The sequence below is a fragment of the Mesoplodon mirus genome (assembly GCF_964341445.2).
Source record: "Mesoplodon mirus genome assembly, chromosome: 3".
Lineage (NCBI taxonomy): Eukaryota > Metazoa > Chordata > Mammalia > Artiodactyla > Ziphiidae > Mesoplodon > Mesoplodon mirus.
In genome coordinates this window covers 172,123,616-172,146,948 of record NC_138978.1, presented here as the reverse complement: position 1 = coordinate 172,146,948, position 23,333 = coordinate 172,123,616, and the positions used below count along the sequence as shown (strand labels likewise).

The following is a 23,333-nucleotide window of genomic DNA, read 5'->3' as shown; positions in this document are numbered from 1 at the left end:
TATAATTCAATATTCATAGTGCACAAACACATCACAGGATGTGTTTTGTAACAAAAGACAAAAATAAGGCATGGTCCCTGCTCAGCAGGCTTACAGTCTGAAAGGCCTTAAGATACAGGGGATATAACTATAGGGAGAGAAAACTTTATCTTAAAAAAACATTTTTGCATGAAAAATTTCCAAGTCTTTGGTGATAATCAATGAAATGCCTTAATGAAGCAGGTTTTGGAATGGGAATTAAAGAGAATGTACCCATTTGGATACTGTGAGAGAGGACTGATTTGGTTTCTAGGGTGATTCTCAACTGATGGCAAGAAGATGCTTCCCTGGGTATCAGAATATTTGGGGTTGGAACAAAAAAAGCTATGATTTTTCAAAACAAGATGGTACCTTATGCCTTTGATTCAGTTTCATTTACTTAAAAAAATCCAGTTAACACTGAAGGGAATGTAGGTCTTTTTGTTTTCTAAATGGGAGAATGTTTTAAAAAAGTAAGAGGTACCAAGATGAAGACCAAGAAAAATAAACAGTACAATGTGGTGTTAGAAGAAAATTGGAAAAACAGAAATGAAAGGGAAGAGTCAAAGGTAAAGATCACAAAGCAATGGAAGAATTAACAGGATGACTCTGGGTTAGTTAGTAAGGTCAGGTGAGGGGAAAGGCTTACTCTGAAATTTGTCTTAGTCGAAACAACTAAAAGATTTAAAGAAGTAATCCAAAGCTCCTAATACAGCAAAAGATAAAAACAATTTTGATTAAAAAGGAAAAATATACTGTAAAATATTTATTTAATAAATAAGTTTATAATCTATACAGAATTGAATAAAAAGTACAACAAATTATTTTCACTTCTTTACAAAACTGCATACAGTACAACTTGCAAATTGGGTTCAGCATTCTACAAATAGGGCCACACACCAAGATGTAAACTTATTATTGTCTTAAATAAGTAAAGGCTCTGTGTACCACAAACTTTGAATTAAATTCCAGGGAAATACTGCTTTAGTATTGATTGTACCACAGTCTATTTTATTTAAAAAATTAAATAAAATTCCTCAAATACCACTTTTCTACTTGTTTCTGAGTAAACAATTCCCTATGTAGCAAAATAAAACACAACAAAGACAAAATATAAAATTAGAGGCTGCTATTTATGATATCACTTCCTCTTCCCTTACTTAGCTAGTGTTCTTTTCCTTTCCCTTATTCAGAAAGGAAGGTGAGTGGAAAATGACTTATTCTTACCCTTATTCATTTGCTTCTAGAATTCCTGCTTACATAAATGAATATGTCAGTTTTGGAATCTTGACACTATTATTCAGTGTTTACCTATGTCGTTCTAAAAAAGTTAACCTATTTTTTTTTTAAGATTAGGCAACAAAATTGGCTTCAAAATAGTTACGTCTCACATAGGCTAGCAGCCACTTGGTAGACTAACTTCCCAATTAAATGTGCACAGAATAACATTTTTTTCAAGTAACCTGGAAACGGAATCAATAGCAATTCTTATTTTAAGCAGATATTCAAGATGATCCACCTTTAGAAACAAAGGCAGATTTAATGTACAAAATGCAGGAACTACGTCTATCCTAGTTCCTGTCCCACCAAAATAATTAATAAGAGGCTCAGTTTGTGAAAAAGACCTTGGAATAATCCAACTCTTAATGACATCTTTATCTTGAATAAGAAGAATAAATAATATAAAAGCTATAAATGGAGATGAAGTTATTTAAAAGAAGACTTTTCCATTTTACTTTGGAGATAAAAGGGAATGCAAATACAAAATGGATTATATACTCCAATAAAGTTGTAAAAAAAAAAAACAAACCAAAATGGGTTAGTTGTATCTTTAGCCCATTTAGTAACTTTTCATCATAGAATAGTCCTTCATACTGAAGAATAAAAGACAAGCAAACCTGCCTTAAGTTTTCTGATTAGGTCACTTAGATTTTTAGCAGGCCTCAAAACTTGCCTTATTATTTAACTAAATTAGCTTCTCTGGGAAGCATATGAATAATGTAAAAATGAAAAATCCACACAAATACATAATTGTCAAGATGGGAATTGAGAATATTTACACAATGAATTTTTTAAAATAAATTAGAAACGACACATATTCCTTATAAAACACCAAACCAGAGCACATATTGTCAGTGATAGGAACAACTTTCATCTGTAGAAACACAAATGCACATGAGTAACACAGAAATAAGAATTAAGTTGAACAGAGGCAGGTGCTGTTAGAACATATTTCTGTTCTGACCTGTAACATCTGTGGCCCCTGTGAAGCCCTGGTCCTACCAGGCCAAGCATCTGGCTAATCTGATACAGAAGTACTTGACCTATGAAACACCAGACTCACTTGCTAGCAAGTATACATCACCATGTGCTGTTTGATTGCTCTTGATTACTTGGTTTTCAAAAGCAAGCTCACTTTCAAATCAGAAAAAAATCATCCTTATACTGGCTCTTGTAAATAATCCATGAAGTACACTTCACTTCTGAACAGTATTCTATTACTCTAGGAGGACAAGGTATAGTCAATTGGCTGCTTTGAAGCCATGAAATGCACACTCATAAATATGTGTCTACACTTTAAAAAATTAAATACATCCGGGCACAGCTGCTGTGCAGAGTTCTTGTGATAAGAAGTTCATTAGCAGTGTGTTATGAAGTGGTCACTTGAGAACTTGATTCTGGATCTTCCGGCTTTCTGTATTTCTTCAAAATATTGACTGCACCATTAGACAGGAAAACCACAGCAATGAGTGCAAAATAACCAGCGTAGATGAAGAACTAAAGAGGGGGAAAGAATAATTTATAGAATTATCAATTAGAAGGTAAGCTCTTGGGCTTCCCTGGTGGCGCAGTGGTTGGGAGTCCGCCTGCCGCTGCAGAGGACGCGGGTTCGTGCCCCGGTCTGGGAAGATCCCACATGCCACGGAGCGGCTGGGCCCGTGAGCCGCGGCCGCTGAGCCTGCGTGTCCGGAGCCTGTGCTCCACAACGGGAGAGGCCACAACAGTGAGAGGCCCGCGTACCGCAAAAAAAAAAAAAAAAAAAAAAGAAGGTAAGCTCTTTTATTACATATATGTGAACAGACTCTATAAAGGTATATTCAGTTTCTCTATAAAACTTCAAAAAAAACACTGTGTGCTTAAATAATGTGCCTGGCGCTGAGGATACAAAGGGCAGCACAGCATGGTGATACTGAAGGCTGACCCTTGGGTGCAAATCCCGACTTCCCCCTTACTAGCTGTATGACCTGGATTGAGAGACTCAGTCTCTGAGCCTCAACTTAAGTTGCAAAACGTTTTGTAATTCATAATATTTCCTAATGGCAGAGTTGTTGGGAAAGGATGAGATTATGTATGTAAATGTTTATTAGCACAATGCTAATGCTGTTAATACTATTGTTTTTATTTTTGTTGCTGTTATAACTGAATCCTGGTCTCTACCCTCAAGCTGATGTGATTAACAGGCCAAATTCTGAATATCAAGACCTCTACTCTTGCCCAGAAGAGGGCAGTAGAAGGTCAATTATCAATATATTCCATTATAAGATTACTTTGTATAAGAATCTTCTCTAAGCCAATTTTTAAAAAAAATTTATTTATTTTTTGGCTGTGTTGGATCTTCATTGCTGCATGCGGGCTTTCTCTAGTTGCGGCAAGTGGGGGCTACTTTTCATTGCGGTGCGTGGGCTTCTCATTGTGGTGGCTTCTCTTGTTACGGAGCACAGGCTCTAGGCACATGGGCTTCAGTAGATGTGGCACGCGGGCTCAGTAGTTGTAGCTCGCGGGCTCTAGAGCACAGGCTCAGTAGTTGTGGCGCATGGGCTTAGCTGCTCTGTGGCATGTGGGATCTTCCTGGACCAGGAATTGAACCCATGTCCCCTGCATTGGCAGGTGGATTCTTAACTACTGCGACACCAGGGAAGTCCCTCCGAGCCAATTTTTTAATGTAACTATGTTGTTTATCAACATCATCATCATTTTTCTTCTTAAAATAACTTACTAACTACTGGTAAGCTAACCCTCTGAGCCAGGTCCTTTAAAATTCTGATTCATTTTCCTATAGGCAACTCGTTAATTAATCATGGCAGTTACAAGTTTCAGCACAGCCCACAAAATTCTATTATTCCATACGTTTAAACCTACCACTTCTATAGCAAGATGACAAGCACCTAGTTACTCTTCTACCCTCCATCCCAAATGAAAGCATCTAACCCTTGAGAGGTCTTCTCAAGGTTTTTATTGCAGGTAGTAACTGGGAAACACTTAAGTAATTCTTACTTAAAAGAGAGTAATAAGCTCCCATTCCTCTGCTCTATCCACCCCCTCTCCCATCCTTTTTTGAGGCAGCATGATGCAGTGGGAGATGCCTAAGCTTTGGAGTCAGATGCTGGTTTGAATCCTGGTTCTGCCATACTATTATTGATCTGTGACCTTAAACAACACAACATCTCTCAGACTCATTTTCTTGATGTCTAATCCTGATAACAACGCTGCACAATTCTATATAAAGCACCCGGCACATAGAAAGCACTCAATGCACATTACCTATTTCTCTTTTAGATCTCCTCAGTAGAAACAAAGTTAATTACTGCTAACATGTTAGGTCTTTGTCTGCTAAGAAAACTAATATGTAAGGAAGGAAGGAATAATGGAGATGGAATCATTTGGGCTGAGATGAGGTAGGGTAGGCACTTTTTTATTCAATTGCCCATTTTGCTGAAGTACAGAACAAGCCCTACCTACAGCTCACAATGCATGAAGGCATATACAACTGTACAATTCCTGAGTGAATAAAATTATTCACACTGTCTCTGAGTGTTTGTGCAGGTGTTTTCTCAATAGGTCATATGTTAAGAATCATAATGCTATTCATTAACAGGAAGTCATTACCTTGGTATTTGGGTGAGGGGTGTTTTAAATAAAGAAGGAGGAGACTTAGAGAGCTTTGAGGTGAAGCATGGCATCTCAAACATGAGATGCAGTATTCCAGGCACAGAATTTAAAATGGAGGGAAATAATGGATGAGGAAGCAGAAGGGCTTGGCCTGGAAGGAACCAATATTACCTCTCAGCTCCACCAGGCTGGTTAATGACACACAGAAATGTTCTAGGGCCTCATCAAAAAGATGATGGTCCCAACATCCTCCTGGTGGAAAAGAACTAAGGATGGGGGATGACTGAAGGAAAGAGAGAACACTTTTACTTTTTATTTTGTCTATATTGTTTGAATTTGTTTCCATGGAGCATGCTCCACTTCTGTTACCCTGATCAACTCATAACATCTTCAGTACCGAAATAGAGATTTTACCTGAGTGGTAATTTCCAAGCCAAGGCCACTGGCATCTACCACAATTAGAGTGAGCAGAGTCTGCAGTGCCAGAGCAATAAAGGTATTTACACCAAACACTAGGGCGTAGCGCTCCATGCTGAGGTTTGCAGCAATCTGAAAACTTAAAAAATAAATAAAAAGAATGCATAGACAAGAATTACTTCCAGGATAGTGTGAAGAGTAGCCCATACTTTCTACTGTCAATTCCCTTCCCAACCAAGTGAAGAATATTTTGTTGCTAAATGATGTAAACCTCATGCAAACATCTGAAAACAGCAGGAACATTTAAATAAGGAAATAAAGAACCTTGCCTAAATGCTTCCTCAGGAGAAAAACTGGCAATGCACATATACTGCTTCCTCCCATTTGCCTCTTTTAACCAGAAAATTTAATTTGTAAAGAAACCAAAAAGCTAATCCTGTCATCTCTTCCTAATGGTCCTTTGAATCAAAATACATACGTTGCTATAGTGATGAGTAACATGTAGATGATTCTGAAGACAACGTAGGATGCGTAGCACACCCAAATGTTACCCACGGTGTTCATGATGTACACTGCAGCAGCAATCAGGAGAGAAAACAGAGACAATGTCAATTCTCCCCAAGTGGACCAGGATATTTTTATGTAACCAACTGCAAACACAGCAACAGCACCTACAAAACAAAAAGAGAAAATCTGTCATTTTGCTACACAAATACTATTTCAATAAATTAAAAATTCATCTTAGATTATTACATTTTAAGATCTTTTAACTTGTAAACAGGGTAGCTCAAGATTATGGAGGGCCTTGAAAGACAGGCAGAGAATTTTGGACTTGATGGAATAAATAGTATGGAGCCATGGAGAGATGATGAGAGACTGAACTAGGGCAGCTGGCAATGAGAAGGAAAAGGAGGTACAGAGTCCGGGATGCTGCTAAGGAAAAACTACTGAGGCGGACACACAGGCAAGAATCAAAAAGAACCACTGCGTGTAGCTTGGCAACACGGCAGGATGGATCATCTCTCTCCCCAACTGAGGGGCAGTTTATTATGTGGTAAAATGATGATGATTACGATAACGAAAGCTAAAATGTATGGAGTGCTTTCTAAGTGCCAGTCACAGTTTTAAGTGTTTACAGAAATCATATAAAGTTTTCCAAAACCTTCTGAGGTGGGTCAACAAATTAGAAAGGGACAACAGAATAAAATGGCCAAAGACACAGGCTCTGAGTTCAAACCTCGACTTTACCACTTACCATCTATATCATCTTGGCCAAGTGATTAACCTATCTGTCCACAGCTTTGGATAATAATTACACCTATCTTAGGAATTCTGTGAGGACTGAGTGAACATACATAACATCTTTAGAGCAGCGCTTGGCACACATAAACAATATATTTGCTACTGTTGTTATAAAGTATTATATAGGTTACTCCAAGTTTTTCAACAAGTGGCAGAAGAACCCAGTAAATCAGAGATAATGGAAACCTGGATAAGAAGACAATTTAGAGGACCATTATATTAGGTTTCCCAAAGGTTAAAAGAATTTAAGTTTGTTAGTCATAGTCCTCCACCTCATGTGCAATTCTAAATTGTCCTCCTAAATTATAAAATCAGAGCTCAAAATAAGTAATCCATTCTTTGGGGTTACTTCAAACTTGGGAGGGGAGAGAAAATCTGATTATGGTTGACTTCACTACCAGAGGAATCTCCCCCTCCCAAGCTGCCCTACCACCCTGCACTGCTTACCCAGTAAGGTTGAAACGGCCTCCACGCCACCGTTATAGATGGCAGCATGACGAGAAGGCATCACCTGCTCCCACAGGCCCTGTGCATAGTTCACGACTTGAAAATAGCCGCAGGTGGAGAGGGCCCACCACACGGACCAGCAGAGCAGAGGGCGAGAAGAGTAGCACACCAGGAAATCATTCCACAGGACCTTCAGCACAAGAAGACGGTCTGGCTTGGATTCCTACACAGAAAAAGGGAAGAAGCCAACTGTACAGAAAGCAATTGTATAGACTCAATTTTCTATTCAACAGACTTTTTTCTTGTTCCTTGTGAAAACCAATTGCTTATTTCATATACGTGTGTGTGTGTGTGTGTGTGTGTGTATAAACTTCTTAGCAATTACATTTATCCCCTCTGGGGAAAAAAACACATTCTTATATAATTTTTGCTTTGAATGCTCTATAAACATTAGTACATCCAGCAAATGATATACTGTTTACAAAATGAAGGTAGAAAGATGGTCAGAGATCGCGTACTTTAGCCAAAGGGAGATGACATTCCATATCTCCCCATGCAGTGGCAAGCAACATTAAGAATAAGCAATAATTTGGGCTTCCCTGGTGGCGCAGTGGTTAAGAATCCACGTTCCAATGCAGGGGACACGGGTTCAAGCCCTGTTCCAGGAAGATCCCACATGCTGCAGAACAACTAAGCCCGTGCGCCACAACTACTGAGCCTGCACTCTAGAGCCCGTGAGCCACAACTAGTGAAGCCCACGCGCCTAGAGCCCGTGCTCCGCAACGAGAAGCCACCGCAACGAAGCGTAGCTCCCGCTCATCTCAACTAGAGAAAGCCCACAAGCCCAATGCAACCAAACAAACAAAAAAAAGAGCGTAATAATTAGCAACCCTAGTATATCACTGTTCAGGTAGAATCCATGGATGAGAACCTATCAGATTCACTGAAAGATAATGGTTAAGACAGAAATCTTAGAAAGAAATAAATCAAAATATTAGCAGCAGTTCTCTCTGACTGATGGGGTAATCAGTGATTTTAATTTTCCTCCTTATGCTTTTTCTGTTACCCAGTATTTATGGGAAATATTACTATTACAATGAAGTAATAAAGCTACTATGCATGTAACTGAGTGAATCTAAATATTACTATGTACCATCATCCCTAGTCTATGCCAAGAAGTCAATATGAGATTCCAGACATCCTGTGAAATAGCTATCAAAGGTTGCCATAATTCCGGAGCCTTGCTCAGAGCACAGGAAATTTTACTTTTGCAACTAACATGGGAAGGCAAAATGAGAGAATCCAAAGGGACCAAGAGGAAGCTAACTGTGAATCAGCATATAAGAGCCAGGATGTGTGACAGGAGCCATGTTACAGATTATTAACACCCATGGTAGCAGCATGATTCAACCCGCTCGCTGGCTGGAACCCATATCTTGCACATGAGAACATCCAGATGTAAAATGACTACTCCCACCTGCTGTCAGCCCTTTCTCCTTGATTTTTAAAAACTGAGGTATAATTGACCTTTAAGTTTATATTAGCTTTAGGTGTGTAACATAATGATTTTATATTTGTACACAATGTGAAATGATCACCACAATAAGCCTAGTCAATATCTGTCACCACACAGTTATAATTTTTTTTCCTGTGATGAGTTTTAAGATCTACTCTCTTAGCAACTTTCAAATATGCAATATGGCATTACTAATTATAGTCACCATGCTGTACATTACATCCCCAAGACTTACTTACAACTGCGAGTTGTACCTTTTGACTCCCCTTTACCCATTATGCTACCCCCTACCTGCTTCCTCTGGCAACTAGCAGTCTGTTCTCTGTATCTATGAGCTTGGTGTTTTTGTTTTGTTTTTAGTTTCCACATACAAATGAGATCATGCAATATTTGTCTTTCTCTGTCTGACTTACTTCCCTTAGTATAATGCCCTCCAAGTCCATCCACATTGTTGCAAATGGCAAGACTTCATTTGCTTTTTAATGGCTGAATAGTGTTCCAGTGTATATAAATGTGTCCATATACCACATTTTCTTTATCCATTCATCCACTGATGGACCCTTAGGTTGTTTCCATATCTTGGCTATTGTAAATAATGCTGCAGTGAATTGGTGGGTGCCTGTATTTTGAGTTAGTGTTTCCATTTTCTTTGGATATATACCTAGAAGTAGAATTCTTGAATCATGTGGTAGTCTGATTTTTTTTTAATTTATTTATTTAATTATTTTTGGCTGCGTCAGGTCTTCGTTGCTGCATGAGGGCTTTCCCTAGTTGCGGCGAGCAGGGATTAGTCTTCATTGTGGTGTGCAGGCTTCTCATTGTGGTGGCTTCTCTTGTTGAGGAGCATGGGCTCTAGGCACACAGGCTTCGTTAGTTGTGGCGTGTGGGCTCAGTAGTTGTGGTGCACGGGCTTAGTTGCTCCGTGGCATGAGGGATCTTCCTGGACCAGGGATCAAACCCATGTTCCCTGTACTGGCAGGCTGATTCTTAACCACCACGCCACCAGGGAAGTCCCTGATTTTTAATTTTTTGAGGAACCTCCACCACTGTTTTCCAGTGACTGCAACAATTTACATTCCCACCAATAGTGCACGAGGGTTCACTTTTCTCCACATCCTCACCAACACTTATTTCTTATCTTTTTGATAATAGTCATTCTAACAGGTGTGAGGTGATATCTCATTCTGGTTTTGAGTTGCATTCCCCTGATGATTAGCGACACTGAGCATCTTTACATGTACCTGTTGGCCGTCTGAATGTCTTCTTGGGAAAAACGTCTATTCAGATCTTCTGCGCATTTTTAAATTGGATTCTTTTTTTGCTATTGAGTTGTATGAGTTCATTTTATAATTTGGATATTAACCCCTCATCAGACACATGATTTGCAGATATTTTCTCCCATTCAGTAGGTTGCCTTTTCATTTTGTTGATGTTTTTCTTTGTTGTATAGAAGCTTTTTAGTTTGACCTTGTCCCACTTATTTTTGCTTTTGGTGTCAAATTAAAAAACACATTGCCAAGACAGATGTCAAGGAGCTTACCACGTATGTTTTCTTCTAAGGTGTTTTATGATTTCAGGTCTTACATTCAAGTCTTTAATCCATTTTACGTTAATTTCTGTGCAGCCCCTTCTCCTTTAAATAGAACCTTTTAATAGGTATAGTTAGGTGTTTATAATACCAAGTTGAATGCTACTCTTTTCTTAGCTCAGTTATATGCAGAGGGAGATTTGTCTATCATCAAGCCAATAGCTAGGATGGAAACTTGAGAATAAGTTTGCTTCTTTTATTGTGCTGTTGAAGGACACGATCCTAATTCTTGCTATAAACAATGAACATTTTTTTCATGATGAAAGGAAGACTATCATTATTTTCTCAGATATTGATATTTCATTACCCAAAACATAGTAAAAACATATACAATGAGCCTTAACCAATGGGGACAAATATAGTACATCTGGTTTCAAGGAAAAGGAGCCAAAATATGTATCATGGAAGAACTGGTGTTTGAGACAGGCTTTGGGAGATAGATAAGATTCGAATAGAGAAACAATTAAGAGCAACATTCAGAGCAAAGGATACAAGAACAACAGCACAGAAGAAGGCGCTTTCAAGGTGTACTTAAGAATCTGCAATGATAAAGTTCTCTTCCAACATAAAAGGCTTCTGGGACACTCTGTCCTGCTCTGGCCTGCTGTGCACTTATCTTGTTCCAAGCATACTCATTCTTGCCTTTGCCTGGTATCTCGTAGAGCCCTAGTTCATAAGCCCTAGTTCAGGGGCATTGGAAACCTTTTAAGAGTTGGCACAGAGACCTGCCTTTGCCTACTCTTTTGCAGGGGAGATAACACCTATCTGAGCTTCAAGGGCATTAAGCTGCAAAAGGTAGGGGGTACAGCCATATACGGCTACACACTCCCTCCCCTCCATCCCAACTCAGACATATCTGTTGGCAGGGGTCCAACTGGAGATATCCAGAGGGAAAGGCTGTGACCACAAATGAGAAAAAAATGGGGAGGGTCAAAAGACAGACTCTGTCCTTCACACAAGTCTTTCTGATTCTGGCTTTTAGTGCTCAGGGCCAGCCTGGTGAGAAAGGCAGAATACCGCCCAACACAAACCTCCCCCGCCCCGTCATTTTCACCATTATGGTTTCAATTCTTTGGATTCTGAAGGCTATTCTGACATGAAAAGAAAGAAAGATCAGTCTTGAATTAACACTGAGTAAAAAACCATAAAGTTATAAACCTACATGTAAATTATAATTTCATTTACTATAAAATCTGTACAAACAGTGATATTTAGAAAGGGCACTAAAATATTAACAGTGGTAATCTTTGCACCCAGCAGTTCAGATTGACTTCTTTTTATGTAGTTTTCTGTATTGTTTACTTAAAAAATTAAGGATGAATCTTTTAAAAAAAAATCAGTAGAGCTCCAGTTCCCTCACCTGTAAAATGGAGATGGTGATACCTATATCATAGAGTTTTAATAATAGTAGTTTTAATAAGAATGAGATAATGAATATAAGATTTTTGGCACAGTGTCTGGTACCCAGGTCAAAATAAATGGGAGCTGAGATGATGAATCAGCAGCATACTTGTCTACACTCAGATGAGAAAAATTTCTGAATCTTAGGCTTTTTACAGTAAAATGGAAATTAATGCTTACTTCAACAGGTTATTGCAAGAACTAGATAAGCGTTATTCAATATGTAGCAAGTGCTCAATAAATGTTGGTTTCCCTTATATTCTATTTACCACGACTCATTAACATAATCAACAAATAGTTCCTGAGTGCCCATACAATGTGTCTGGCAATGTTCTAGACACAGGTGATACAGCAGGAAAGTCCCTGCCCTTATGAAATGAACACTGGAGTAAGAGAGACAGATGATAAACACACACATACAAGAGAGCTTATAGCAGGAATAATACTATGAAGAAAGTAAAAAGGGTAATGGGATAGCAAGTGACTTTGGAATGGAGTAATGATTGCTAAGAGTGTTAAATGGCTTTCTGAAAAGCTGATGTCCGAGCTGTGACCTGAGTGGCATAAAGGAACCAGCCATGAAGATCAGGATGAAGGGCAGTCCTGACTGACACAATCTACGGATTTGAAGTTCTGAGGTGGGAACGAGCTTGATGTATTTCAGCCCAATTAAGAGATAAGGTCAGAGAGGTTGGCAAGCAGCCAAACTGTATGGGGTTTTATAGGCCATGATGAGAATTTTGCATTTTCTTCTACATACAATAGGAAAATGTAGGGGGAGGGGATAATTAGGGTTTAATGCCTAGACTATGAAGATTTAAGTCAAGGGCTGATAATTTCAATTAAATTACTTCTATGTATCTCTACATATATGGGGGACTGGAGAGGAAAGGAGAAGTTGTTCATGGTATGCCTGGGAAACAGAAGAAAAAAGAGAGTACCTTCACATCAATCAGCTCACAAAACTCAGGATTCTAGAGTCAAGTAAAGCTTAGTGATCATCTGATTTAACACTCTCTACATTTAGGGGTAGCCTAACTCAGTTAAAGAAAAAGAATTTGTGGGATTTCCCTGGTGGTCCAGCAGTTAAGACTCCGCACTTCCATTGCAGCGGGCACAGGTTCCATCCCTGGTCGGGGGAACTAAGATACCGCATGCCACGCGGTGTGACCAAAAAGTAAAAAAAAAAAAAAAAAGAAAAGAAAAAGAGAAAAAAAAAGAAAAAGAACTTGTGATGGAATTAGTACCAGACTCTCATAACTCTTCATAAGGCCCAGAATACCTTCAACAAATTCAAAGGAAAAATGAGAAATTATTTACAGCCTCACAAATAAAGATCTACAGTGAAGATACAAAGCTGTTCTTGATTATTCATATCTAATGATAAAGATAATAATAGAAATTACCATGTATTGATTACCTACTTATGTATACTAATTTGAAAGCTCTACATGGCTTTATTTAATACTTGAAATACCCCTATGAGGTAGGTATATGAATGAGGGAACTAAAAGTTGCAAAGAATTAAGAAACTGGCCCAAGATCACCCTGCTGGTAAGTACTAGTACTGGGGACTGCCTCCCTTCTTCAAAATCTGCTATACTCTGCTCTATAAATGATATTGAGTACAAGATAAAAACATTTATTTTGCTGCTGTCTGTGTTTTATGGAACTCAAACACACACACACACACACACACACACACACACACAAAGAATGCTTCCTAATAGTAAGGGGTGTCAGTCTACAAATAAAAGTATAGTTATATTAACAGATATTTATTAAGCATTAGTCTCATGTCAAGCCCTGTGCTAAAGAGTTGGTTTAATTTATGTCATTTCTAATGGATAAGCAACTTAAAAAAAATCATGTCCAACTATATGCCAAGCACAAAATGAGTCCAGTTGCCTGTTTGGGAAAGAAAATCACTGGCTTTGGCAGCTCCTCCTCCTGCAATGTCAGCACCCTCTGCCCCAAAGCAGTAGGACTCGTTCTGAAAATCAACTTACAAATACTCTAAGGTAACTTGTGGACTGGGCTATCACTTTGACTTCTACCTCATTTTCCCTCTTTTTAAGTCAAGATAAAACCACCCACTGACCTAGAACTCTTCTTTACCGTAATTACCACGATTATCATTTATGGTTCATTGATGGGCTTTGTCAACTTAAGATGGCACTGTGATCTCCAATATCCACATTCTAATTTTCCTTCAAGGTTGTCAAAGAAAAGCAAGCAGTATTTTAGGGCTGTACAGCTGCCAAGCCGCACTGCTTGCCTGTCATGGTGTCGGTAGCTGAGCCAAGGAGATCATGAAACTGACTTGAATCCTAATTTTACCTCACCATGGCCAACATGATGGTTCTGACCATGTTGTTATCCCAGTGAAAGACTTCATGGATCAAGGTATAGATTGAAGTGGATTTCACATCTGCTCTAAAATTATGTTTAGGAGTACATGTGTGTAATTTTGCATGACTCACTAATGTTGGATCTGAATCCTTATCTCTAAAATGAAAGGGTGATGTGATCTTTAACATGCTCTGATTGTTATATGATTTGTGGTTAGAATCACTAATAACTCTAAAAGTTTATAACTCTTTACCATATCAAGTACTGACATTTTGCATATCTATAAATAACAAATATCAAGGTGGTCTAGGACAGAGTTTTTTAAATTTTAGATTTCAACTCATTAGTTGGTAATACAATCAATTTAGTGGGCAGTGATCACATTACAAAAAATAAACGAAATGTGTCAGAATAAACCATTGTGTTGTAAAACTTTTGTTTCATGGATGACTTTGAGGGGTTCAAGACTTCAGTGGAGGAAATAACTGCAGATGTGGTGGAAATAGCAAAAAAACTAGAATTAGAAGTGAAACCTGAAGTTGTGACTGAATTGCTGCAATTTTATGATAAAACTTGAATGGATAAGCAGCTGCTTCCAATAGATGAGCAAAGAAAGTGGTTTCTTGAGATGGAATCTACTCCTGGTAAAGATGCTGTGAAGACTGTTGAAATGACAACCAAGAATTTAGCACATTACATAAACTTAGCTCATAAAGCAGGGTGTAAGAGGACTGACTCCAGTTTTCAAAGAAATTCTACTATGGGTAAAATGCTATCAAACAGCATTGATGCTGCAGAGAAATCACTCCTGAAGGAAGAGTCAATCGATGCGGCAAACTTCACTGCTGTCTTATTTTAAGACATTGCCACAGCATCCCCACCTTCAGCAACCACCACCCTGATCAGTCAGCAGCCAACAAGATCGTGGCAAGACCCTCCACCAGCAAAAAGATTACGACTCGCTGAAGGCCCAGATGATGGTTGGCATTTTTTGGCAATTATGTATTTTTAAATTTAGGTATGTATATTATTTTGTACATAATGCTATTGCACACTTAATAGACTACAGTATAGTGCAAACATAACTTTTATATGCACTGGGAAACAAAAAAAATTGTGTGACTTGCTTTATTACAATATTTGCTTTACGTCAGCGGTCTGGAACTAAACCCACAATATCCTTGAGGTATGCCTGTATCACACATAGTTTTCAGCACAGATGAGGAAGATAACTTCCTATCCTTACATACTTTGGACTTCAATTCAGAAACTGGAAGTAGATATTCATCATTTATTGGAATCATTTCACCTATTCATTTAGAAAATTTTTTCTAGAGCTTCCTTTACATACCAAGTTCTGAGGATAGAAAGACGAAGAAGAGACAGACATTGCTGTGGCTTCTAAGACATCTCCAACATGAGCAATATAATGCTGTGCCAGTCTTGGAGGTCATTTACTCCAGAGGAAAATATATTTGTCATCCCTAATATAAATCGACGTTATATTGAATGAATGAATTAATGAACCAATGAAGCAACTCAAGATAAAACCAGAATCCAAATGAATTGAGGGGCTTTCCTGTCTGTTTTTTCACCAGTGGTCTAGCCCCAGAGTAGCAACCACCAGGCATTTCAGGTTCTGCTTACCTGTCCCTCCATGGGTGGCTCCTCTGTATTCAGAGGGATTTTTGATTCAATGTCTTCCCAGTGCGGAAGGTGGTTAGAAGCTGAGGTATCAGTAGCAATGCCACCATTGTGTACCTTGACGTCATTTGCTCCCCGGCAGGAGGGAGGAACGTGGTGAAAGAAAAGACTCTTCTGTGGCATAGGCAGAAACCAGGCTACAGCGAAAGCCACAGAAACACAGGTAAGAGAGATGACATTCAGGCTGAATAGGGACCAGCCTGCCACTGAGACGAGGATCTGCCCTAGGACAGAGCCCACTGTGAAGCCCACCAAGGTGGCACTTCGACAGTAACTGGTGACTTTCTGGTACATGCTCAGGTCTACCACACTGTAGATGTAGGAGTAATAGGCAATTTCAGTGGCGGTGCCGATGCCATAGAAGAATTCCAAGAACTGAATGGCCAGCAGTCCCTGGGCATAGAGCAGCATGAACCACGTAACAATAAGGCTGAGTCCCTGCAGCAGAACAACAGGTTTATAACGGAGGAAGTCAGTGGCAAGGAACACAGGAAACAACAGCACCAGGTAAGAGTAAGTCCATACTGGATATATTTCATTGAAGACCTGGTAGAAAAAAGATAAAATCCCGTTAGTGATCTCAAAGGACCTGGAACATTCGTAACAATTTATTCTTATAAAACAATCTACCAGTACCTCAAAGATCTCATTTTTATCAACCAAAGAAATCTTGACAACAATTCTGATAATTGTTTGGAATATACTTATCCGTTTCCACCCCATCGTCTTTTTCCTAATAAAATCTTCCCTATTCATCAAAGCCTAGTTCAACGCCTTCCTCATCCTGGAAGACTTTGCTGCAGCTGATAGTGTTTGTATCCCAACACCCAAAAAGCTCTCCTGGTACTGCTTTGTATGTGTCAGTCTCCTCAGTTACCTCATGGCACTGCTTCTTAACCATAGCTACACATCTCCCAAGGAGCTTTTAAAAATGTGGATGCCTTGCCGCACGCATTTTTTAGAAACCTCCCGGGAGATTTTATTATGAGCCAGAGTTGAGAACCATTGCTTTATAGGTTCTTTCAGGGTGGACTTGACTTTTCATTTGCACAACCTAATAGCTCGCACACTGTTTGGAAGATACTTGGCTCAATAAATGCTTTGGAAACAAATAAATGTTTTGGAATCACTGTCAGTTCTTACTTCTAGCCACAGAACAGGGAGCCATGATCCTACGGTTCGATTAGGTTTCTCTGATTTCAAGTTTCATTTCTTTGGGGAAACATGAATAGATAAAGAAGGTAAATCTGTCCTACAGTCTTAACAGAGTAACTATCTGTGGATGGTAGCATTATAAGCAACTCTTGTCCTTCTTTTTGTATGTCTATAATATGAAAAAAAATGGAAGGTTTTTTTTTCCATTAATTTTTCATTGGAAGATAGTAGAAATAATATTTAAACCACAAAGACCCCAGCTGGAATTTCTGTTCCATCATTTGCCATATGATTTTAAGCAAGTTTTTTTTTAGTTCCTTTTAGCCTTAATCTCCATTATCAGTAAAAGAGAAGTAAAGCGTATGCCACAGGGTTGTTTCTTGCAAGGACTAAATGAGAGAGTACATGTAAATCACTTACTCTTTTTTCATAGGTTTAAAGACTTAAGGACTGAAGCTGAAACACAGACCACTTGGGACAATACAAATTAAATTAACTGAACTGTCGTCCCCATTCTTCAAATAACAATCATTGTAGGAGAATTTTCCCTCTTTTTACACCTACCCCATAGCCTAGTAAGTTCCTGGGGGTTTAAGTAAGTCAGTTTTATAAGTGATCATTTCAAAGTTTGGATCAGTGGCCCCAGTTTTTAAGTGCGTTCTGAAAGGTAGTCTTACTAACAGTCCAAATACTTTGTGATGGAGCAATCTAAACCTCGGGTTTGACTTACTTTTTAACTCTCGTGTATACCTCAGTTCACCCAACTAATTGTTTTAAGGTTTTAGAGGAACAATAAAGTAAAAATTTTATTTTTAGTAAATTATTATAAAATATTTGCCAATGCAGAGAACAACTGTAAAAGGAAAACATAATCTGAAATACATTCCAGACTTGATTTCTGACTGGCTGAATATCAAAAGTGATTTGTCTAATAGCCTCGCCTTCATGAATTCTGGTCTAATTTGTGTTTGCAAATCATCTAGCAACCTCCATTTACCAGGAAACTTTCTTGTGCCTGAATGTGTGCGTGAAAGAATAATCGAGAACTGTAGAAATGATTCTTATTCACAAGTGTGTAAGTTTTATCAAATGAGGAACAAAGTGCACTCGGCTGACATAACACAGGGTCAGAGACTTCTCAGTAGAAAACCAAAGGGGATAAGGGCAACCTTGAGATGAAAGCCATGAAGAGTGAAGGCTTCCCTACAGACTTTTCACAGGTGTGCTCCATTAGCAACTTCCCCCTCCTTTTTTGCCTATAGTTTTATTCAGTCTCCTACAGTTTTCTTAAGTGTGAAACTGCCTCCTCTGTTTGACTCTGAATATTTCTTCACCTTCACATTTTCCCCAACATAATACTACAAAGCTGTTAGCCACCACACCTTCCCTTTAAAAATACCTTCCTTCCATACCCCGTCTTTTTTGTTCTCCACCACACCCCTTGGGACTTTCCCTGAGTCTTCACCCCAGTAATACTGTCTGCACTTAGACATGTGATATACCCTTCAATACTAGTTGTCCCCAAACGATTAACTGTGACATTTTCGTTATATAAACCTCATCCTTTCAATGATCAATTTAAAGTGTTTATGCTTATGAGTCTAATTCCACTCCTAATACAAAAACCACAGTTTACATAATGAAGATAAGGAAAAGCAATGCCAAGTCGAAACTAAAATAAAGGCAAGCAGGGGAAAAAGACCAGATATGTTCTCTTTAACTTATTCTCAATAAGAAATCTGAATTTACTCCTAGGAGGGACATCAACCCAAGAGGACTGTCCCTCCCACAGCATTATCAGCATTATAATAGTACATCTCTACTGACACCACACACTATGCTAATCACCTCACCTATATGACCTCAGTTAATCCAAACAACGCTAAGTGGTAGATGCTTTTATCACCTCTATCTTACAACCAAGGAAACTAGGCCTTACGTGAATTGCCCGAAGTTATCCCAGCTAGTCGCCGGCAGAGGGAGTAACTGCACCTAGATATTCTGAATCCACCACCCTAAAATGCCCCCATTTCTTCAATCAGAAAACTATTGTTGATCATCTACTATGTTCCAGGCTTACTTCTAATGCCATTAAGCAGCTTTTTCAACCTGCGTAGGGGTGCTTTTATGGGGCTTTCATGAAGAGAGAAGACCAGACAATATGCAGAGCTTAGCCACTGTGTCTCCAAAAGTCTCCAGAAGATCCCTTCTCTCTCAATGCCTCCAAGGAGAAGCTGTCACACCAGGAAATGCTTCTTTGATGGATACTCTGAATCCCGAAGGGAAACTTCCTACATGCAAAAATGTACAGGTTACTGGACTCTTATTGGCCACACCTGGACGATACCTTCTTATCTCAGGTAAAAATCTGCCGTGTGAGCAAAGGGAACTGATATTATTCTAAGGTGCCTTTCACAGTTCTTTGGATCAGAGCTTGTTTGTGCTTTCTTCTGAGACACAAAAAGTCAAGGGAAAACAGCTGTTCAGTTTTAAGCTCTAATTCAGATTTACACTTTATTTTAGAATCACATTTCAATTAGGCAACTAGTTAGTAAGCACTTATTTGCACAACACTGTTTTCAAACTGTATGGAGATGACAAAAACAAAAAAAGAATAAAATGAAGCCTCAGTTCTCCAGGAGTTCTGAACCTAGTGAAGAGCACATACACATAAATTATTGACAAGGGAGTTAGGAAATATGGGGGGTTGCTCCCTTGAGATGGACCTTGAAGGATGAGAAAGTTAGATGCACTGGATTTACGACTATAAGATTAACGTGGATGGAGCTTGGGCATGTAGAAGGCAAGGGGAAGAAGGATGTGGTGGGAGATAAGGGTGTTAAGGAGATAAGAGCCAAATTCTGTAAGGCTCTGAATATTAGGCAGAATGGTTTTAAATTTAATGTCTTAAAAATATCAAAGAAAGGTAGTGAATGTCAAATCCCATGCTGAAAAAGATGAAAGGATAGGGCTTCCCTGGTGGCGCGGTGGCTGAGAGTCCGCCTGCCGATGCAGGGGACACGGGCTCGTGCCCCGGTCCGGGAGGATCCCACAGAGGATCCCACATGCCGCGGAGCGGCTGGGCCTGTGAGCCATGGCCGCTGAGCCTGCGCGTCCGGAGCCTGTGCTCCGCAACGGGAGAGGCCACAACAGTGAGAGGCCCGCGTGCCGCAAAAAAAAAAAATCAAAGACAGGTAGTGAATGTCAAATCCCATGCTGAAAAAGATGAAAGGATAAAAAATTTTTGGTGATAAAGAGTTCTATTTTATTAAAAGTTTGGCTTTCAACTACTGAAATACAAATTTTAACCTGTTTAAAATTTATAAAGTGATACAGGTTAATGGTTTTCCTGAAATCTAAGAAAAAAAATCCTTTGAGAGTGGAAAGAGGAAATTCTGACCTTTTTTTCCTCCTTTTGTCTTTGGCCTAGGTTAACAACAGCTCTGTCTAAGATGACTGCTCTTGTACCTTCTAAAGTCTCCTGAGGGAAATACAAAATTCAACACAAATAGACTGACCATGATTTGGCATTTGCTTTGCCTAAAAATCATGTAATATTAAATAAATAAATAACTGTACCTTGGTGAAAACAAGCAGTCAGAAAGGAGAACAAGTTGTCCTATTTATTTCAGTTATTAGAGATTTAAAAAAAACCTAGGGTTCCAGAGAGGGTGGACAGAGCCATACTGTGCACGACCATCAGAATCGGTCATGATTCTGAGTCCTCAGAGACAAACGACATCCCTTTCCAGACTTCTGGATTTTTCTTCAAACCCTGCCCTCTTCCTCATCTAATTTGCAGTAACAGAAATGTGCTATGTTTTTGTTACACATTCAGCAAATGTTTCCTGGGCCTGGCATCTCTGCTTTATTGCTATACGCCTCGAACATATTTCACTCACTTAGGTAGCTTTCTGATAAGACAGGACACATGAGGCACATCACACAACAATTCTGCCCAGGGCACTTGTACAAAACAGTTCGGCTTTCAAATATCAACAATGGGAGCATGTTTCTCTCCCCGTGTGCTTCTCTTTCAGGCAAGGTGCACAAACTGCAGATCACGTGGCAGTTCACATGAAATTTTAATTGTTAGCAGCTCACAGTATCATTTCTGCTTCAGTGGCTACACTTCAGATTTGGTGTTTGCTGTGGGTCTGCAGAATCATTCTCTCTTGTATTTACTGAAGTAATTTTCTTCTCGGAGAATCATTCTGTTCACAAGAGTTGGCCCTTTCCACTTTATTATTGTTTTTAACCAATACTATAATTCAAATAGGTAATGAGTAACTCTTACAGTTCCTTGTGGAGTGGTCCATAAGACTGAGAAGTAGATCTGAAGTTGGGTAAAAGTCAGTGCCACTTGCTAGGGGTGAGATAATGTGGGAAACTCAAATGAAATCCTCAACCAAGAGTTCAACCCCTTCCCTGTTAAGTGCCCTTGAAAATGGAGGAGCAATGCAACAACAAACTGGATTATGAGTAATTACATCCTGCTCTGACCTGTTATGCAGGGATACTCAAAACAGGTGACTACTAATCACAGGGGAGAGAGTAAGGTTTAAATGGGAGGAGTACTTCACAGCAGCTGGGGCAGGAAGGCAGGGTGGGAGGAGAAGCAGACATAAGAAAAAAGGAACAGCTAACAACTGCCCACTCAGCTTTCACCCTTCTGTTCCAGAAAGGAATACCAGACCTCAGCTTTCTTGCTTTGTAGTGTTCAAGGAAGAGGATGCTGAATCTGCTTTATTTGGGTTTTGTGGTAGCAGCTTGAGTTTAAGTCCTTTTTCAGTTAATATAATGTCTTTCTTTTTCAAAAAACTGGTGTTGAAGTTGACCATACACTTTAAAGAGTTAAACACATTTTTAAAGTACACAATGCACTTCAAGTACTTTACTTATAAATCCTCCTGGGGAAGTCAATCAGCAAAAAGTTCTTGATCACAGACTATGTACTCTTAATTATTCTCAATATCGCAGCAGAACAGAAAGGAGCAAAAGAAACATCCGTGAAGCAACAATTCACAACGCAAGAAAAACTATAATTAAATGCCAACTATGTGATACCATCTAAATATCTGCTTTTATCCCGGGAGGTGGGGTTGGGGGAGTGTGTGGAAAGCGCATTCTTGGACACAGTCTCGCCCAATCAAAAATCAAGACAAGATGATGGGTTCTTGTTGTCTTGTACAGTCCTTATATGAGCACATCCACCTCTCAAGGGTAAACAATGCAAAATAGGGAAAGGAAGAGGGTGCAGCAGGTAGAGGGAAGATCCTTTCAGAAAGCATAAGTTACTCAGCATCTGGTTCCTTACTTTCCGGCAGCAAATATTTATTTAAACCTTTACCATGTCCAAAGTACAACCTGCTGTTTTCCCTTTTTTTCTCCAAATATTCTCCTCCCCCCCCCCCGCCCCCAAGCAGGAACTGCTGGATCAGTCGGAGCAGAGTGGGGCTAAGTTCCATTACAGCATCATCAGCACATCGCCTGAAGCACACGTGCACTGGGGCTCCCGAACCGCGTTTCGAGCCTTTCACCTAAGACACAGCCTATCAATCCAACGCAGGACAGAAAAACAGCGTGAATTAAGGCAGCGCCCAGCACTGAGCCGCCTTCCAACTGGGAAAACTCAGCAATCTCTGCTCAGAATGGCTCCCGCGTCTCAAGCGCCTTTCTCACTCCTCCTTTCCTCAACTACATCCCCTCCGCCCGCCCTCACCTTTTCCCGCACATCTCGGCGTCCGCGCCCCGCGCCGGCCGAGCCACCTCCCGCCCGCCCCCCGCGCCTACCTCCCTCTCCGTCAGGTTCTTGTCGGGCCCCAGCAGGTACGGGGTCAAGAAGGGCTCGGACGGCCTGAGGCTGGCGAAGAAGCCGTAGGCGCACAGCAGCGCGGTGGGCACGAACCAGCACTCGCGCGGGACCCGAGCCGTGCGCAGGAGCATGGTGGCCGCCGCCGCCGCCCGCCGTGTCACCGGGCCAGGCACATCCATCCGGGGAGCGAGGGGCGGGGACCCGGCCCGGCCCTTTCCTTCTCCTTTTCCTCCTCGGCCAACCGGAGTGAGGTTGAATCGCTGCCCCAGCGCGGGCACCTGCAATTGCGAGTGGCGCCTCCTCCCGGCAGGGCCAAGCAGTTCTGAGACAGCCGCCTCTGATCGCAATGACTCCCAGCCTTTCCAGATTGCTGGAGCCTCACATGTCGCCACCCGCCCGCTGAGCGGCAGAAAACCATTCACGCCCTAAGGCCCACCCTCCGCCACCTCCTCCCTGCTGAGAACCAATCACAGAGGACGCCGGGCATTGGCTTCTCTCCCATTGGTCGGTGGCTCACAAGATGCGAACCCGCGGCGGCGGTGGCGGCGGTACGCAAGAGCGCTGACGTACGCTGGCTCGGGCTGAGAGGACTTGAAGGACAGGTCAGAACGCGGCTGTTCTGGCGTGCGCTGCTCAGGGGGAGAGCCCTTCGCCCACGCTGGAGGTCGGCTAAGTCAACCCTCGTGCTGCAGCTCACCTGTCGGGAATGCTCCGCGTGGGCCTTATCC

General features: G+C 40.4%; 1 protein-coding gene across 1 annotated transcript; it reads right to left on the bottom strand.

The window, feature by feature from the left end:
* Positions 1 to 775: 775 nt before the first annotated feature.
* SLC19A2 (solute carrier family 19 member 2) lies at positions 776 to 22,998 on the bottom strand. The gene is made up of 6 exons (XM_082614691.1): positions 22,584 to 22,998; positions 15,579 to 16,181; positions 7,075 to 7,297; positions 5,804 to 5,996; positions 5,323 to 5,464; positions 776 to 2,796 (listed from the first exon to the last, which is right to left on the bottom strand). The coding sequence occupies exons 1-6, from the start codon at positions 22,782 to 22,784 to the stop codon at positions 2,668 to 2,670; spliced, it is 1,491 nt and encodes a 496-aa protein (XP_082470817.1). The 5' UTR covers positions 22,785 to 22,998; the 3' UTR covers positions 776 to 2,667.
* Between the last annotated feature and the right edge of the window lie 335 nt (positions 22,999 to 23,333).

What these genes read in the sequence shown, in the direction of transcription:
- SLC19A2 (XM_082614691.1), bottom strand. Translation starts at nt 22,784, where the DNA reads ATGGATGTGCCTGGCCCGGTGACACGGCGGGCGGCGGCGGCGGCCACC. An exon ending in AGCCACCCATGGAGGGACAG is followed by an intron (nt 7,298 to 15,578) that starts GTAAGCAGAACC and finishes TTTTCTGTGTAG; the next exon opens with GAATCCAAGCCAGACCGTCT. An exon ending in TTACTCATCACTATAGCAAC is followed by an intron (nt 5,465 to 5,803) that starts GTATGTATTTTG and finishes TTATTTTTTAAG; the next exon opens with TTTTCAGATTGCTGCAAACC.